General features: G+C 46.7%; 2 protein-coding genes and 1 long non-coding RNA gene across 8 annotated transcripts; 1 reads left to right on the top strand and 2 right to left on the bottom strand.

Annotated features, from left to right (window-relative positions):
- Positions 1–2,155: 2,155 nt before the first annotated feature.
- LOC120686840 lies at positions 2,156–7,415 on the top strand. The gene is made up of 2 exons (XM_039969039.1): positions 2,156–3,427; positions 7,194–7,415. The coding sequence occupies exons 1-2, from the start codon at positions 2,768–2,770 to the stop codon at positions 7,263–7,265; spliced, it is 732 nt and encodes a 243-aa protein (XP_039824973.1). The 5' UTR covers positions 2,156–2,767; the 3' UTR covers positions 7,266–7,415.
- Positions 4,205–7,027, bottom strand: LOC120686841. 6 transcript variants are annotated; one of them, XR_005680408.1, is made up of 9 exons: positions 6,843–7,027; positions 6,490–6,741; positions 6,351–6,407; positions 5,822–5,928; positions 5,620–5,742; positions 5,076–5,136; positions 4,955–5,044; positions 4,658–4,849; positions 4,205–4,453 (listed from the first exon to the last, which is right to left on the bottom strand). It is a non-coding gene; the product is annotated as an uncharacterized LOC120686841 (long non-coding RNA). The 6 variants fall into 6 exon arrangements; XR_005680410.1 differs by lacking the exon at positions 6,490–6,741 and having other exon boundaries at positions 5,631–5,742; positions 6,843–7,024; XR_005680405.1 differs by lacking the exon at positions 6,490–6,741 and having other exon boundaries at positions 6,843–7,022.
- A 2,112-nt stretch (positions 7,416–9,527) lies between the features above and the next one.
- Positions 9,528–10,499, bottom strand: LOC120686628. Its single transcript, XM_039968837.1, has one exon. The coding sequence runs from the start codon at positions 10,306–10,308 to the stop codon at positions 9,700–9,702; it is 609 nt and encodes a 202-aa protein (XP_039824771.1). The 5' UTR covers positions 10,309–10,499; the 3' UTR covers positions 9,528–9,699.
- Positions 10,500–12,347: the final 1,848 nt, after the last annotated feature.

Genomic DNA, 12,347 nt, shown 5'->3' with positions numbered 1-12,347 from the left:
GATGCCTCCAAGAAGGAAAACGGCGCCCGAAGGCGTCGCCATCATCGGCCTGCAGACAGGCAGAGACTTTCGCCTCAGCTCCACCCCAGAGCACCCACCCCAGTGACGACGACTCACCACAAGTCGTGCCGAAATGATGGAGACCGCAGCGAAGAGGCGGAAGGACGACGTCTCCCAGGACAACACAACAACGCCTCCAGCAAGGGGAGCGATGCCCGCAAGTGATGTCGTTGTTGGCCTAGCACATCACTAGGCAGAGCTTTCGCCTGAGATCCTGGGAACTAAACGAACGCTGCCTGCCACGAGCGTCCACCAACGGTAGCGCCAACGGATGGCGCCCCCACCGGCAGAGGAACCCCCACGACCTACGGCGACCACGGGCAGCAGCAAAGGGAAGGGAAACCCCCAACCCACGGTCACAGGAAGGGGATCCCCAGGCCCGGAGGCCACCACAACGAGAAGGGGCGGCCCGGCGGACGAAGACACGCAGGACGCAACAACCCGAGACGAGCGGCGATGGCCACGGCCCCGGAGCGGCACCGGCGGCGGCGAGGCCACCCGAAGCCACAGGCGGCCGCGACACCGAGACGGCCGCGACGCCACGGCGCCTAGGCCGGTAGGAGGCGGGGGAGGGTGCAATCCAGCTGAAAACGGCTAGATCCGGCCCGGCGGACCCCGGATTCGGCAAGGCCGCGGCCGAATCCGACCCCGACGGCCAGCGGCGAGTCGACGTCATGGGCAAGCTTGGGGGCCATCAGGAGGGAGGCGGGGGAGGAGGAAGGGGAGAGGCGCTGGCCGGAGGCGGCGGCGGCCACCAGGGGCGGCCCGGGGAGGGGAGTTCGCCGGCGGCGCGGATCGCCCCCTGAGTCGCCAGGAGGAGCGACGCCGGGGGGGGGAGCCCATACTGGAAGTTCTAGTAACTGCAGAAAGTATAGGACCTGCAAAGTAAACTAGTGCTCTTGGACCATCATGGTACGTGGGAAGAAAGGCTGGTAGCCTTGCCCACCTTGAACTTGTGACGTTCAAGGGCCTCCTGAGAAATCGATGACAACAATTCTCAGGACAAAGATTGACAATAGTTGTTTTTCTTTGTATTAATAGGATTGGCAATAGAATTTGCAGCATTCATATGGATTAACGGAACCGACCAATGGGCCTTTCGTGAAGGAGACATTTAGATGAAAAAAATACCATCCGTCTTCTTATATCACAAATTGACAGCATTTAAACTTGTTGCGCGTATGTGTTCCCCCAAACAACACCATTTTCCTAAAAGAATTTGTTTAAATCTATCAGTGCACACTTAAAATAGCATTTTTTTCCGGTGAACTTAACTTACTGGCATCGCTTTCTCTATCTCAGAATTAGTAATACCGTTTCACGTAGAATTTAAAGAATTGTTTTGAGGAAAATTTGTAGATGACTTTTTTTTTGAGAAGGTGTAGATGACTTTTGTGGAACAAACAAAGAAACGAGAAGCCACTTGACGCCCAACATTGGGCCCGGCCCAACTTGGCTGCAACCGCACACGGCGGCCGCGCGGTGCGGACTCCAAGACGGAGTCGATGGCAAGCCACCCTCCCATTCCTGGCCGACTCGGACTCGCTTCTCTCGATCAGGGTTCACCTTACCGACGGTAAAGCGATTTTCGCCAACTAACGGTATCGGTAAACCGGCAGTAAATCGCCGAAAACCGCTAGAAACCGCTCGAAATGACAATTCAAATTCAAAAAACCGGTAACCGTTGTTTACCGACCGGTAATCGATGTTTACCGACTGGTAACCGTCGTTTTTAACCGGTAAACACCGTATGACTTTGGAAAATTAAAAATTTTGGCAGCATTTCACCGTAATTTTGTAAATATCATTACAGATGGTATATATCAAATAATTATATAACATTTACACATACATAGAATAGAAGTTCATATCCATAAAAATAGAAATTCACATCCATAGTCCATATAGATCATCACAACAATAGTCCATGCAAATCATCACAACCATAGTCCTCACAAACCATCATCGTCAATATATATAATACATAGTAGTGGTTTCCGGTCCAAATGAACAAATGAACAAATGAAAATATATGTACATATTTGAAATATGAACACACATATATACATATAGCTAAAATGAACAAATTAACATCCAACTACCATGAACAAATGGATCCATATAGCTAATATGAACATATGTTTTTGAATATAGCTACACAACAAACATCTAAAAATCAATGTAAAATCAAGAAATACTCACAATGCAGTGGTTTCTGGTCCAAACGCGCCGATTTCCGCTCGGAAAACGCCGAATACCGCTCGGGATTAGAGGATACCGCTCGGGATTACCGGTCCGAAAGTTTTTTTATTTTTTTGAGTGCCCAAACAGTCAAATATTTGAACATGTTCTATATTAAAATGATGTATGTCATCTCTACTTTCTTACCATATTTTTTCCTTTTTTATTTCAAATATTTTTGAAAATGTTAAATTTAGGCGAAATTTTCGAAATTTACCGCCGGTATGGGTTGCCGCCTAGTAGCGGTATCGGTAAAAATCGGCGGTAACCGGCGGTTACCGATCGGTAAGGAAAACACTGCTCTCGATCCGACGGGGCCAGAGCTAGGGTTCGCCACTGCCCCTATAGATCGAGAGGAGCAATTCGCCGCGTGTTCTCAATCCAATCCATCGGCAGCCAGGTTTGCGAGATCTTGCTCGAAATCGCGGCAGGCTTCATCTAGGCTTTCCGGCGCGAAGGATCGGCCATGGCGTCGACGGAAGGCGGGCAGGGTTCGCTGGCGCAGGGCGCCACCAAGAGCGCCGCGGTGGCGGGGCTGCAGGACCCGGCGACGAGGCACCCCACGACGAGGAGCGCGAAGAAGGCGGCGGCGGCGGCCACCGGGCCGCACGGCGCGTCGAGGGGGTGCTCCGCGAAGAGGAAGGCGGCGAGGGACCTGGCGTCCGGCCGGATGCCGCGTTCGCGCGCCACCGGGAAGAAGGCCGAAGAGGCGGCGCCGGTGGGAGAACAGTGGAAGCGGCTGTCGAAGGGGGATATCCGCTGGATCCTGCGCCGGAAGCCGCTGGCGCCCCCCGACCGGTTCGTGGCCCTGAAGCAGAGCAACCCGGAGCTGGTCCCGCTGCCCGATGAGGAGGTCGACGAGGACAAGAGGCGGCTCTATCGCCTGGCGAAGGGGTTCTACGAGATGGAGGAGATGTTCCCCAGGCTGCAGGAGTGGGTGCGCGCCGAGCTGAACAGGAAGGGGTACGTCGAGCTCGACGACGAGAGCGCCAAGCGCAGGGCCGAGGCGCAGGCGGTGGTCGACCGGGAGTGGCCGGCGATCGAGGCCAGGATTAAGGCCCTCGTCGTCTCGGAGAAAGATTACCGGGGCGGTGAAGGTGGCGACGAGATCGGCTCTGATGACAGTGACAAGAAATGGTCGCGGCTTTGCCGCGTGTGGCCAGTGTATGTGCAAAAATTGCAAATCAGATAAAATTAGCTACGTGTAGTCCAAAAAAATTGTTTTTTCTTAATTATTTTTCTTGCAGAAAAAATTCTGTGCAGGTTAAAAAAGATAGAATTAGAATCTTCATGTAGATGTCAGTTACTATGCTGTTTAACCAGATGGCCATCTGCACATGGGCTAAAAATGGTTCAAAAAAAAAAGCGCCTAAAAAATTCACCAGGAATTTACTATGTTTATGTGGACACAAAATTTCAAGGACTATTAAGTGCTTAAAGAATTGGCAGCTAACGGCCTAACACTTTCATCGGCAAATGAAAATAGAATCCTAAATGGCTGCTCCTATATTGTTCATAGACATGAGCTCTGGTAGTACAAACAAAGCATTGTACTTTCGCTAGCTGTAATTGATTTTATGCATTGTAAAAAGAGATTGGATTAGATTGTTGTCCGCTTTTTCTTAAAACACATTTTAGCTGCCAAGGAACAATTTGGCCTTTACGAAGCACAATAGTCTTTCATAGGAAATACAGAATACAACTGATATGTAAATGAATTTAAAGGGCGAAATATGCCTGACACTAAAAAATGGATATGTTACTACAACAGGGGCAATAAGATTAGATGTGAATAAGATCAGTATATTGCTTGGGATTCTGTTATGTATGCTCTAATAAACATGGAGGCTAAGACCTATTTGATACTGCAATTGCAAGATAGCCATAAGAGAAGTTCAAAACATACCTTTCAAACAAAATATCATTCACCAGGAAAATAATGTGCAGCTGCCCCTCTGAATCCTCAAAGGCAAATACTCTTTCCTTAAGAACTTGAGGCAGAGCCGACACAAACAGCACCCTCTGCCCTCTGCATAAACCATGACTTTATTCCCTTCATTGATTCCCTGTTGCCACTAAGATTTCTAAGCACATCTTGTACCTCAGCAGCAAAATCCACAGTTCTAACAATAGAGGCTGCAATTCATATTCACTAAATTCAAAAGCAATGATAGGATTATTAGTTTGCAAGCTGTGAAGTCTATATGACTCCTAAAACACAACTAAATTATACGTTAAGAGTGCATTTGTCGCCCACCAGCAATTGAGCAGCTAAGCACACATCGAGCATACAGGAATCAACGTGTCTTTGAAAGAATGGGAAATTCCATGGGACAAAAGCCGTTAAGAAATTTACCTATATGGAGTGTCCCCACTAAATTTTTCTGGTTGACATAACCGGACATAAGCTTAATATATCCACCACTGCACTCGATATCCTGCTCAAACTTGATGGAGTACTGGACCATCAGTGTCCTGTTCTTGTTACTGAATTGTGGGAACTTCGCTGAGATAGGAAAATGCCTAGCATCCATTGTTGTTTGTATTCCTGATACGGTATACACAAAAAAACAAAGCACATGGATCAATAAACTTACTGGAACTAATCTGTTGAGCAAGTATATCATGTTTTATGATCAAATGATCGACATACATAGTCAATTGAAACACAAATGTGCGAGGGATGAAAAATAAATCTTTGGCATCAGAATCTCCAGAGTATGTTCCGGCCGTGTGCTTTAACCTTCCAGCTTTTAAAGTATCAAAAAAAAAACCTTCCAGCTTTCCCTTCACTCCTTTTACAATCAGATTGCACCCACCGGGACTCCCAGCCATCTGAACATTCGAACCGAAACAGAACAATTTAGTACTAACATGGTAAAACATCTTAAATTACAATGATGATGGTCGAGGAAGCTTTTAAATTATAATTGCAAAACCAAGCTCATGTCATCAGTTTTTCACTCCATGCCAATCTCAGCAAGCTGCTAAAGCGCTGCACCCAAATCCTAGAGCGCTTCGGGTACTACTAGTAATAATTTCAGTTGGAATCCTTGAGTACATCAGGTCATCAGTTCAGCTCATATCCAAACAGTCAAAACCTCTTGAATTATCCATATCAGGGCTTGAACATTAATGTTTTTTTCAGAACAATATAGGTGTTGATCTTTTCTTAATTAAATAGGCTATTGTTCTAATTAGTGTCCAGTGTTGTTCAAGTTTACAAATTTGAACAAACTGTCTTCAGAAAAGCAAGTCCAGTACTCCTACTATGCCCTGTACAATAAAGAAGAAGAAGAAGAAGAAGAAAAAAATTACTTGTAACTCACAGGTCCACTGGCAACTGTAGAGATATTTCCAGCCCATGGCAAGGCAAATGAGGGATCAATGCTTCGAGCACGATCAAATGCTTGTGTTGCCAATTGCTTGTCACCTGAGTCCCTATAAATGTGGAGGTCAAACTATTAGTTATCCCCTGGTACAAGCAGAAATTAATAACCTGTTGCTTTCACAGCAATACCTTCTGCTTCGAAGCTAGATCACTTGATATTGAACCTAATGTAACCCAGAAATCTTTATTAAGTGGTTCCACTATCGAGGCACCCAATGATAATTTTTGGTAGGTCCCTGTTGTACAGCAAAGGAAAATAGAATACTTCAGGCAGATTTTATAAGACCAGTTGAAAAGGTATGTTGTGCCCGAATAAAAGAGTGCTGCTTCGAAGCCAGATCACTTGATACTGAATCCGATGTAACCCAGAAATCTGTATTAAGTGGTTCCAGTATCAAGGCACCCAATGAATACAAATCTACTATAAGCTATATTACTATTCAGGAGAAAACATTAATTTGTCTCTGCGACCTTCTATTTCTGGTAGAGCAGTCACAAGAGATAAGCTGCTGAACTTTAGTTAGAATATCCCTAATGATTGTTGCGATAAAAAAAGGGATTCAGACTTCAGAACTTGCACATCATATATCTATCAAATAAACTAACAGAGCTTAGCTGATGCTTTTCACGCGATAGTAGCAAAAAGCAAAGCGTTTACCTTTGTTACTATTGTCTTGTCTTGATCCTTTCCTGCTCTTTTGATCTTGTAACCTTCCTGTTTTTGATAAAACAATTTGTAAGAAATCCTAACTTGATTAACCAAGGTTTATATTATTTTAGATGAAGCTAATACAAACATATGTCGGTGACTCTTCACCACAATAGGCGGAATGCGCGAAGACCACCAACAGCAAGTAGTTAAGACATTTCGTCGAGCACTTTACTTGCGCACTGTTCCACGTCGTCCTCTAGCATCAACTTGCGGTCTCTGGTGCCCTGGGTGGCTGCGCATACCCTGGCTTGGGACTGCTTCTCGCTGATGCTAAAGGTGCCGTGCGGGCAGCGCGACCATGGCGCCCGCGGCGGGAATGGGCGTGTTCTAGCTAGGACTATTGCGAACGCGAGCGATTGGCGGGCCCATGAGCATCGTGATGTAATGGTGGTTCTATTTGTGCGGTCAATTGAAGGAAGAAAAGGCTGGAAGGGGTACCTCACTATGAGGGCCGTCCATGGCGGTGGCGGCGGTGCGGCAGGCCGGCGGCGAGGGTGAGTGGGGTGGCGTGCAGTGCAGACGAAGCTGGAGGAGGAAGGCAAAGGACGGAGGCTGGTAGGCGGAGCGGCAGGCGCGCGGTGGTGGCTTGCGAGGTGGAGGGGCCGCTGCCAAGGCTGGCCGCGCTGCTGGGAGCAGCGAGAGGGTGGAGACGGCGTCACGAATGCTCTAGGACGTTTGGGAGCTTGGGACGTTTTTTTGGCCGTTCGATGCTAGATGTTAGGCTGAGATTTAACAGGTGACGTGGCCACACTGGCCGGCCATCTTTTGGTCCAAGAATCGCAAGTAAGAGATGACAGCGGCTCTGATGAGGATCATAGTCTGTCTTATGAAATGAGGTTCTCTAGACTGTTACGACGATGACAGCGGCAGAGACTACTCTGATGAGGATGAGGAAGAGTAGGGGTGCCGGGTATTTTGGTTTTTGCTGCTCAATCTGAGCGCCTCCGACAAGTGCCCCTAAATTTGTATCCTTTTTTTTTCTGGTGATGGAAAACCTGAATTGCGTATGAATTTCGTGGCATTTTGGTAGCGGTGCTCTGACTGAGCAGAAAAACAACAGAAATATCCCGTGGTTGGATCTGACAAATGGACTATATTATATAATTATTAGAGCATCTCCAGCAGTTTCCCAATAATCCTTTCCCAATAACCGGTATTGGGAGATGTCTCAATACCAGTTTGAGGATTATTGGTGGAGTTGTTTTACAGTCCCCCAATATTTTTATCCCAATGCAACAACATATTGGGAGAGCATGAACCCCCCTTTATTTGAGGGGAGATGGGAGTGAAATATTAGGACATCCTAATAGTTATTGGGGAAAGGGAGATGTATTGGGGAACTATTGGAGCACATCTTTCTCCCAATAGTAGAAGATTATTGGGGAATGGGAGACTGCTGGAGATGCTCTTACCTAATACAATATCTTATAATTGGGCAGTTTCGCCAAATTTTTTGACTTTTGGTACTGCAGTGACAATTAATGTCTAATTATAGATTAATTAGATTTAAAAGTTTCGTCTCGTCATTTACAGTTAAATTGTGGAATTAGTTATTTTTAATTATATTTAATACTTTATGTATGTATCCGAAAATTTGATATGTACGTGTCCGAAAATTCGATACGATAAGTACTGACGCACCGTAAGAAAATTTTTAGTTCGGGGGCTGAACATTCATATATGCTTCGTGTTGCACGCTCGGCCAGCAACGCGACTCGTCGCAGGTTGGATTTTTTTTTCTTTCGGTCTCTACCGTCCTGATCAAGGCCTGGGCACCGTAGCACTCATTCAAAACAGAAGCACCATAATGGTTAGATTTTTCTTCTTTTTTCTTTTACCCAGCTGATGGAAAATACAGTTTAGCTTCAGAGGTCAGAACTCAAAAGCAGCCCAACGCAAGGATTTTGCCGCAAATTAAGGTGGGGGAGAACAGTTTTGACGTAATGTGATTGCTGTTTGCTGTTACGGACAGGGTCAGACGTCGAACACCAGAAAGTTGATCCAACTAACGATTTATGTATACAGATTCAGAAAAGCAGGTGTCACACGATCTGCTCACGATGACATCCATCAGGTCCGCAAGAGATACCAGACCTCAGCCCTTTCCTTCTTCTTTATTGCTCACATTTACTCGATGTTTTTTTTTTTTTGCTGAGGACACTTCAGTCAGTTCATCATATGCTCTTTTCTTATTCAGCCCTTGGCACTTGAGTGGATAAACAAGACAAACAATTTATCAGAAAGGTTGGCATGACTCACTGAACCAGATGAGGTTCAGCCGTCGAGCCTGGTGAAATTTGTACAGGTAGAATGACTGGTCCCAACCTCTTGCAGCTGCAGCTAGGAAGCAGAATGCCTTCTGCTTTGCCCTGTAACCCGTATAATCAAGATAGCCTGGTGAAATTTGTACAGGTAGAATGACCGGTCCCAACCTCTTGCAGCTAGGAAGCAGAATGCCTTCTGCTTTGCCCTGTAACCCGTATAATCAAGATATGTACAGTTACAGATGAGGGAGGGTCTCTGCTTCGCACGCTCAATATGCAGGACACTACACTACAACAAGTGTACATGCAATTGGTAATAGTCATTATTTACTTCATTTGTTCAACAGCATGTGCTCAATATATGTCATGATTTTCTTCACAGCGTTGCTCTGACATATTTGTTTCACCATTCAGATATCTCTGAAAGACTGAAACTCTTTCTTCAGTATCAGCAAAACATATATCTGTTTTTTATGCCATCCACGTCGACCTACTTGTGGCGTAGCGTAGCCTGCATATTATTTCTAAAACATGAAGAGATTCTAGGATCAACACAATTGCCTGCACTGTTTCATTAAAAAAAACAAAATTGCCTGCACCGTTTCATTAAAAAAAACAAAATTGCCTGCACAATTTCCATACAGGAATATCCGAAGTGCCATTGCACAGGGCGATAGTATCACGGTACCATCAGCTGATCAACATCACTACTACTGAATACTGATCTTAGAATACCATTACCGCTTTGCTGCGCATATATTAGCATGCACATTTACCCCTGAGGACTAGGGTGTACAGGGGTGATGATAATGGATGATAAATCAGCCAACAAAGTCAGGGTTGTTAGCAACAATTGAACTTAAACAGCCAACCAAACCAAGTATGCATTTTCTTGTCAAAACCACTTCCACCTCTTTATTACACGTCCGGAGTAGATAGATAAATATATAGATAGATATAGAATTATAGGTAGATAGATAAATGTTCAGTTAATTACATGTAGTACTCATTATTCATAGGATCCAGATCATCTACTCGTCCTCCTCTTCCTCTTCCTCCTCGGAGTTGCTTTGGCTCCCATCGCAGCAGCCTTGCGAGAGGCGGATGGCTTTGACCTTGGCTTCGATTTCGGGCCATTCGCGGTCGATCAGCGCCTGCTTCTCGGCCTTGCGCTTGTGATACTCGTCGTTGACCTCGACGTACCCCTTGTTCTCCAGCTCGCTGCGCACCCGCTCCTGCAGCCTGGGCACGCTCTCCTCCAGATCGTAGAACGCCCTGGCCAGGATGTAGAGCCTCATCTTACGCTCGTCTCCCTCCTCCCCCGGCCGCGGCGTCAGCTCCGGGTTCTCGCGCTTTATGGCCTGGTAACGCGGCGGCGGAGGCCTCGGCTTCTGCGCCAGGATCCACCGGATCTCCTTCGCCGACAGCCGATTTTTAACCGCCGCCGCCGCCTTCTCCTTATCCTCCTTAGCCTTCCTTCCGGTGGAACGCGGGCGCAGCACCCGCCCAGACGAGGCCCCCTCCTCCTTCTTCGCCTTCCTCTTGGTGGAGCACCTCGCCAGCGAACTGCCCTGCGGTCCGGCGGCCGCCGCCACGCTTTTGGCGGTGCACCGCCGGAGCGAACCGTCCCCACCTGCCATCGGCGGTCCTCCGCGCCGGGAAATCCTGAAGGTTGACGCGAACTCAGGCAACCCTGCCCCTCTATGCTTCGCTGGAGGATGCGGCGGCGGGGTGGACTGGACCTATAAACGGCGGCGGCGAACCCTAATCTCTGGTCCGGTCGGATTGGGGGAGCGAGTCGGAGTCGGGAACGGAGGCGTGTCCGTCGACTCCGTCTTGGAGTCGTCCGCGCCGCGCGGACGGACAGTGGACCGGGCTGCTGCTAGTTGGGCCGGGCCCAATGTTGGGCTGATAAAAATGGCTTCTCGTTTCTTTATTCGTTCCACATACGCAGTAAATTGTAATAAAAAAACATACGCAGTAAATCATCCACAAACTTGCTCAAAAAAAGTAAATTATCCACAAACTCCTCAAAAGATCATCTAAGATTTTATTTATTTCCAAATTTTATTCTATAATTTTATAAGAAGGGAGTATATAACTAGGTACCAATCGAATAAATTTTGCTTCTACATCACTCGAATTTTGAACCAATAGAAAAATACCACGTAGCAAGGATAGGACAATTAAATTGGGTGAGCAAATCAATCGATTCTCCAAGCAGCAATAAACATACAAAAATGATTGAAAATATATGTAGCAACAATCGTAATAGTGACACCACATAAAATTTTGAGTGAAACCTCCGTAAAAGCACAACACAAACTGATATGCCAGATTGATGAATGGGAAATAGAACACAAATGAAATAGAACACATTGACTTTAGAAGGACCTGTGCCGAGGAAGTTGATGAATGGGAAAGGCTCCCGCTGGAATTAGATGAAGTGCAGCTGAATGGTATGCCAGATAGGGCTACGAGGTGGGCCGCGAGCCTCGCCGCGCCCAGTAGCGATGATGGGCCTCGGGCCAGATTTATGTGCCGAAAAGTTTGGGAGGGAGTGGCTGGGTTGCGTAGGGGGATTCTGGCTAGTCCATGAAGTGTGGCCGGTGGAGTTATGAAGTCTCTGGGCAGTGTGGTTAAATACAGGTGAAGTGGTGGCATATTTTACTCAGGTGCTTGGTGAAAGTAGAAGGCAGCAGAGGTGGTTCCATGGATAGCGGCTTGCATTCGAGGATGGCGAGCGACGTCGACATGGGAGAATCGGGCGGAGTTAGGCTATGGCTATCAAATTCTGTTCCTGCCCCGCTGTCAACTTGCTCGGTTTGGATGTGTTTCTATTCTTGATGTGGATCTGTGACTGTAGATGTGGAGGATGTTTGTGTTTCTCGGAGGGCGGTTTTGTGTGAGGCCGTCAAAACTTTCAACAGGTCTGTTCCTGTCTATCATCACGACGTGTTCAATGGTGTTTTCACTGCTACGGCTTTTGTGCTGTTTCCTTCGTCTGGTGGAGCCGACGCCATTTCAATGATGGATGCAAGAGGAGGTAGAAAAACAAAGGATGAAGCCGAGGAGAGTGTTGCAGATGCTCTGCTGTCTGTCTTGAAGCTGAATCTGAAAGCTGGGACGGATGATATTACAGAGCAGCTGGTAAAGCTCAGCATGTGAAATGTGGAGATGAATAAATAGTTTGTGTGTGGAGTGTCTATGTCTATGTAAGTACTGACGTGTATCTTAGAGTAAGTTTAATTTCCTATCATGTGTTGGACGCTGGCTATGCATTCTTTGTATGTGTACTGTGTCATGAGGCTAATTTGTGTCAGCATGTACCGAGCAATAGAGAGCATGTCACTTGGTACTTGCTATTTTAAGTTATTTGCTCACAGCGCTGCATGTTGTTTCCAGCGATTCCAGTACAAATGGTAAAATTTAGAGAACAGCATGCACAATGAAAGAACAGAAATAACAGGCAGAGTAAAAGAACACCAAGAGATTGATGAGATGTTCATAGCGCAACTGGCTTCATTCATAGCAGATAGCATGTTACTACAGGAGTCATATATGACCACTCTTGATACAGATGAACAACCATGCCATAATTCTATGAGCTAAGAGGTTAAGCAGCGTCACACAGGGAGAGATGTGCCGATTAGTAGTCTGGTTGCTGTTTGTATAGGAG

The sequence above is a fragment of the Panicum virgatum genome, chromosome 8N, assembly GCF_016808335.1.
Source record: "Panicum virgatum strain AP13 chromosome 8N, P.virgatum_v5, whole genome shotgun sequence".
NCBI lineage: Eukaryota > Viridiplantae > Streptophyta > Magnoliopsida > Poales > Poaceae > Panicum > Panicum virgatum.
This window is presented reverse-complemented; position numbering and strand designations above follow the sequence as displayed.

Coding starts and splice junctions, on each gene's coding strand:
- LOC120686840 (XM_039969039.1), top strand. CDS start 2,768: ATGGCGTCGACGGAAGGCGGGCAGGGTTCGCTGGCGCAGGGCGCCACC. Junction 3,428..7,193: donor AGATCGGCTCTGATGACAGT/GACAAGAAATGG, acceptor TCGCAAGTAAGA/GATGACAGCGGCTCTGATGA.
- LOC120686628 (XM_039968837.1), bottom strand. CDS start 10,308: ATGGCAGGTGGGGACGGTTCGCTCCGGCGGTGCACCGCCAAAAGCGTG.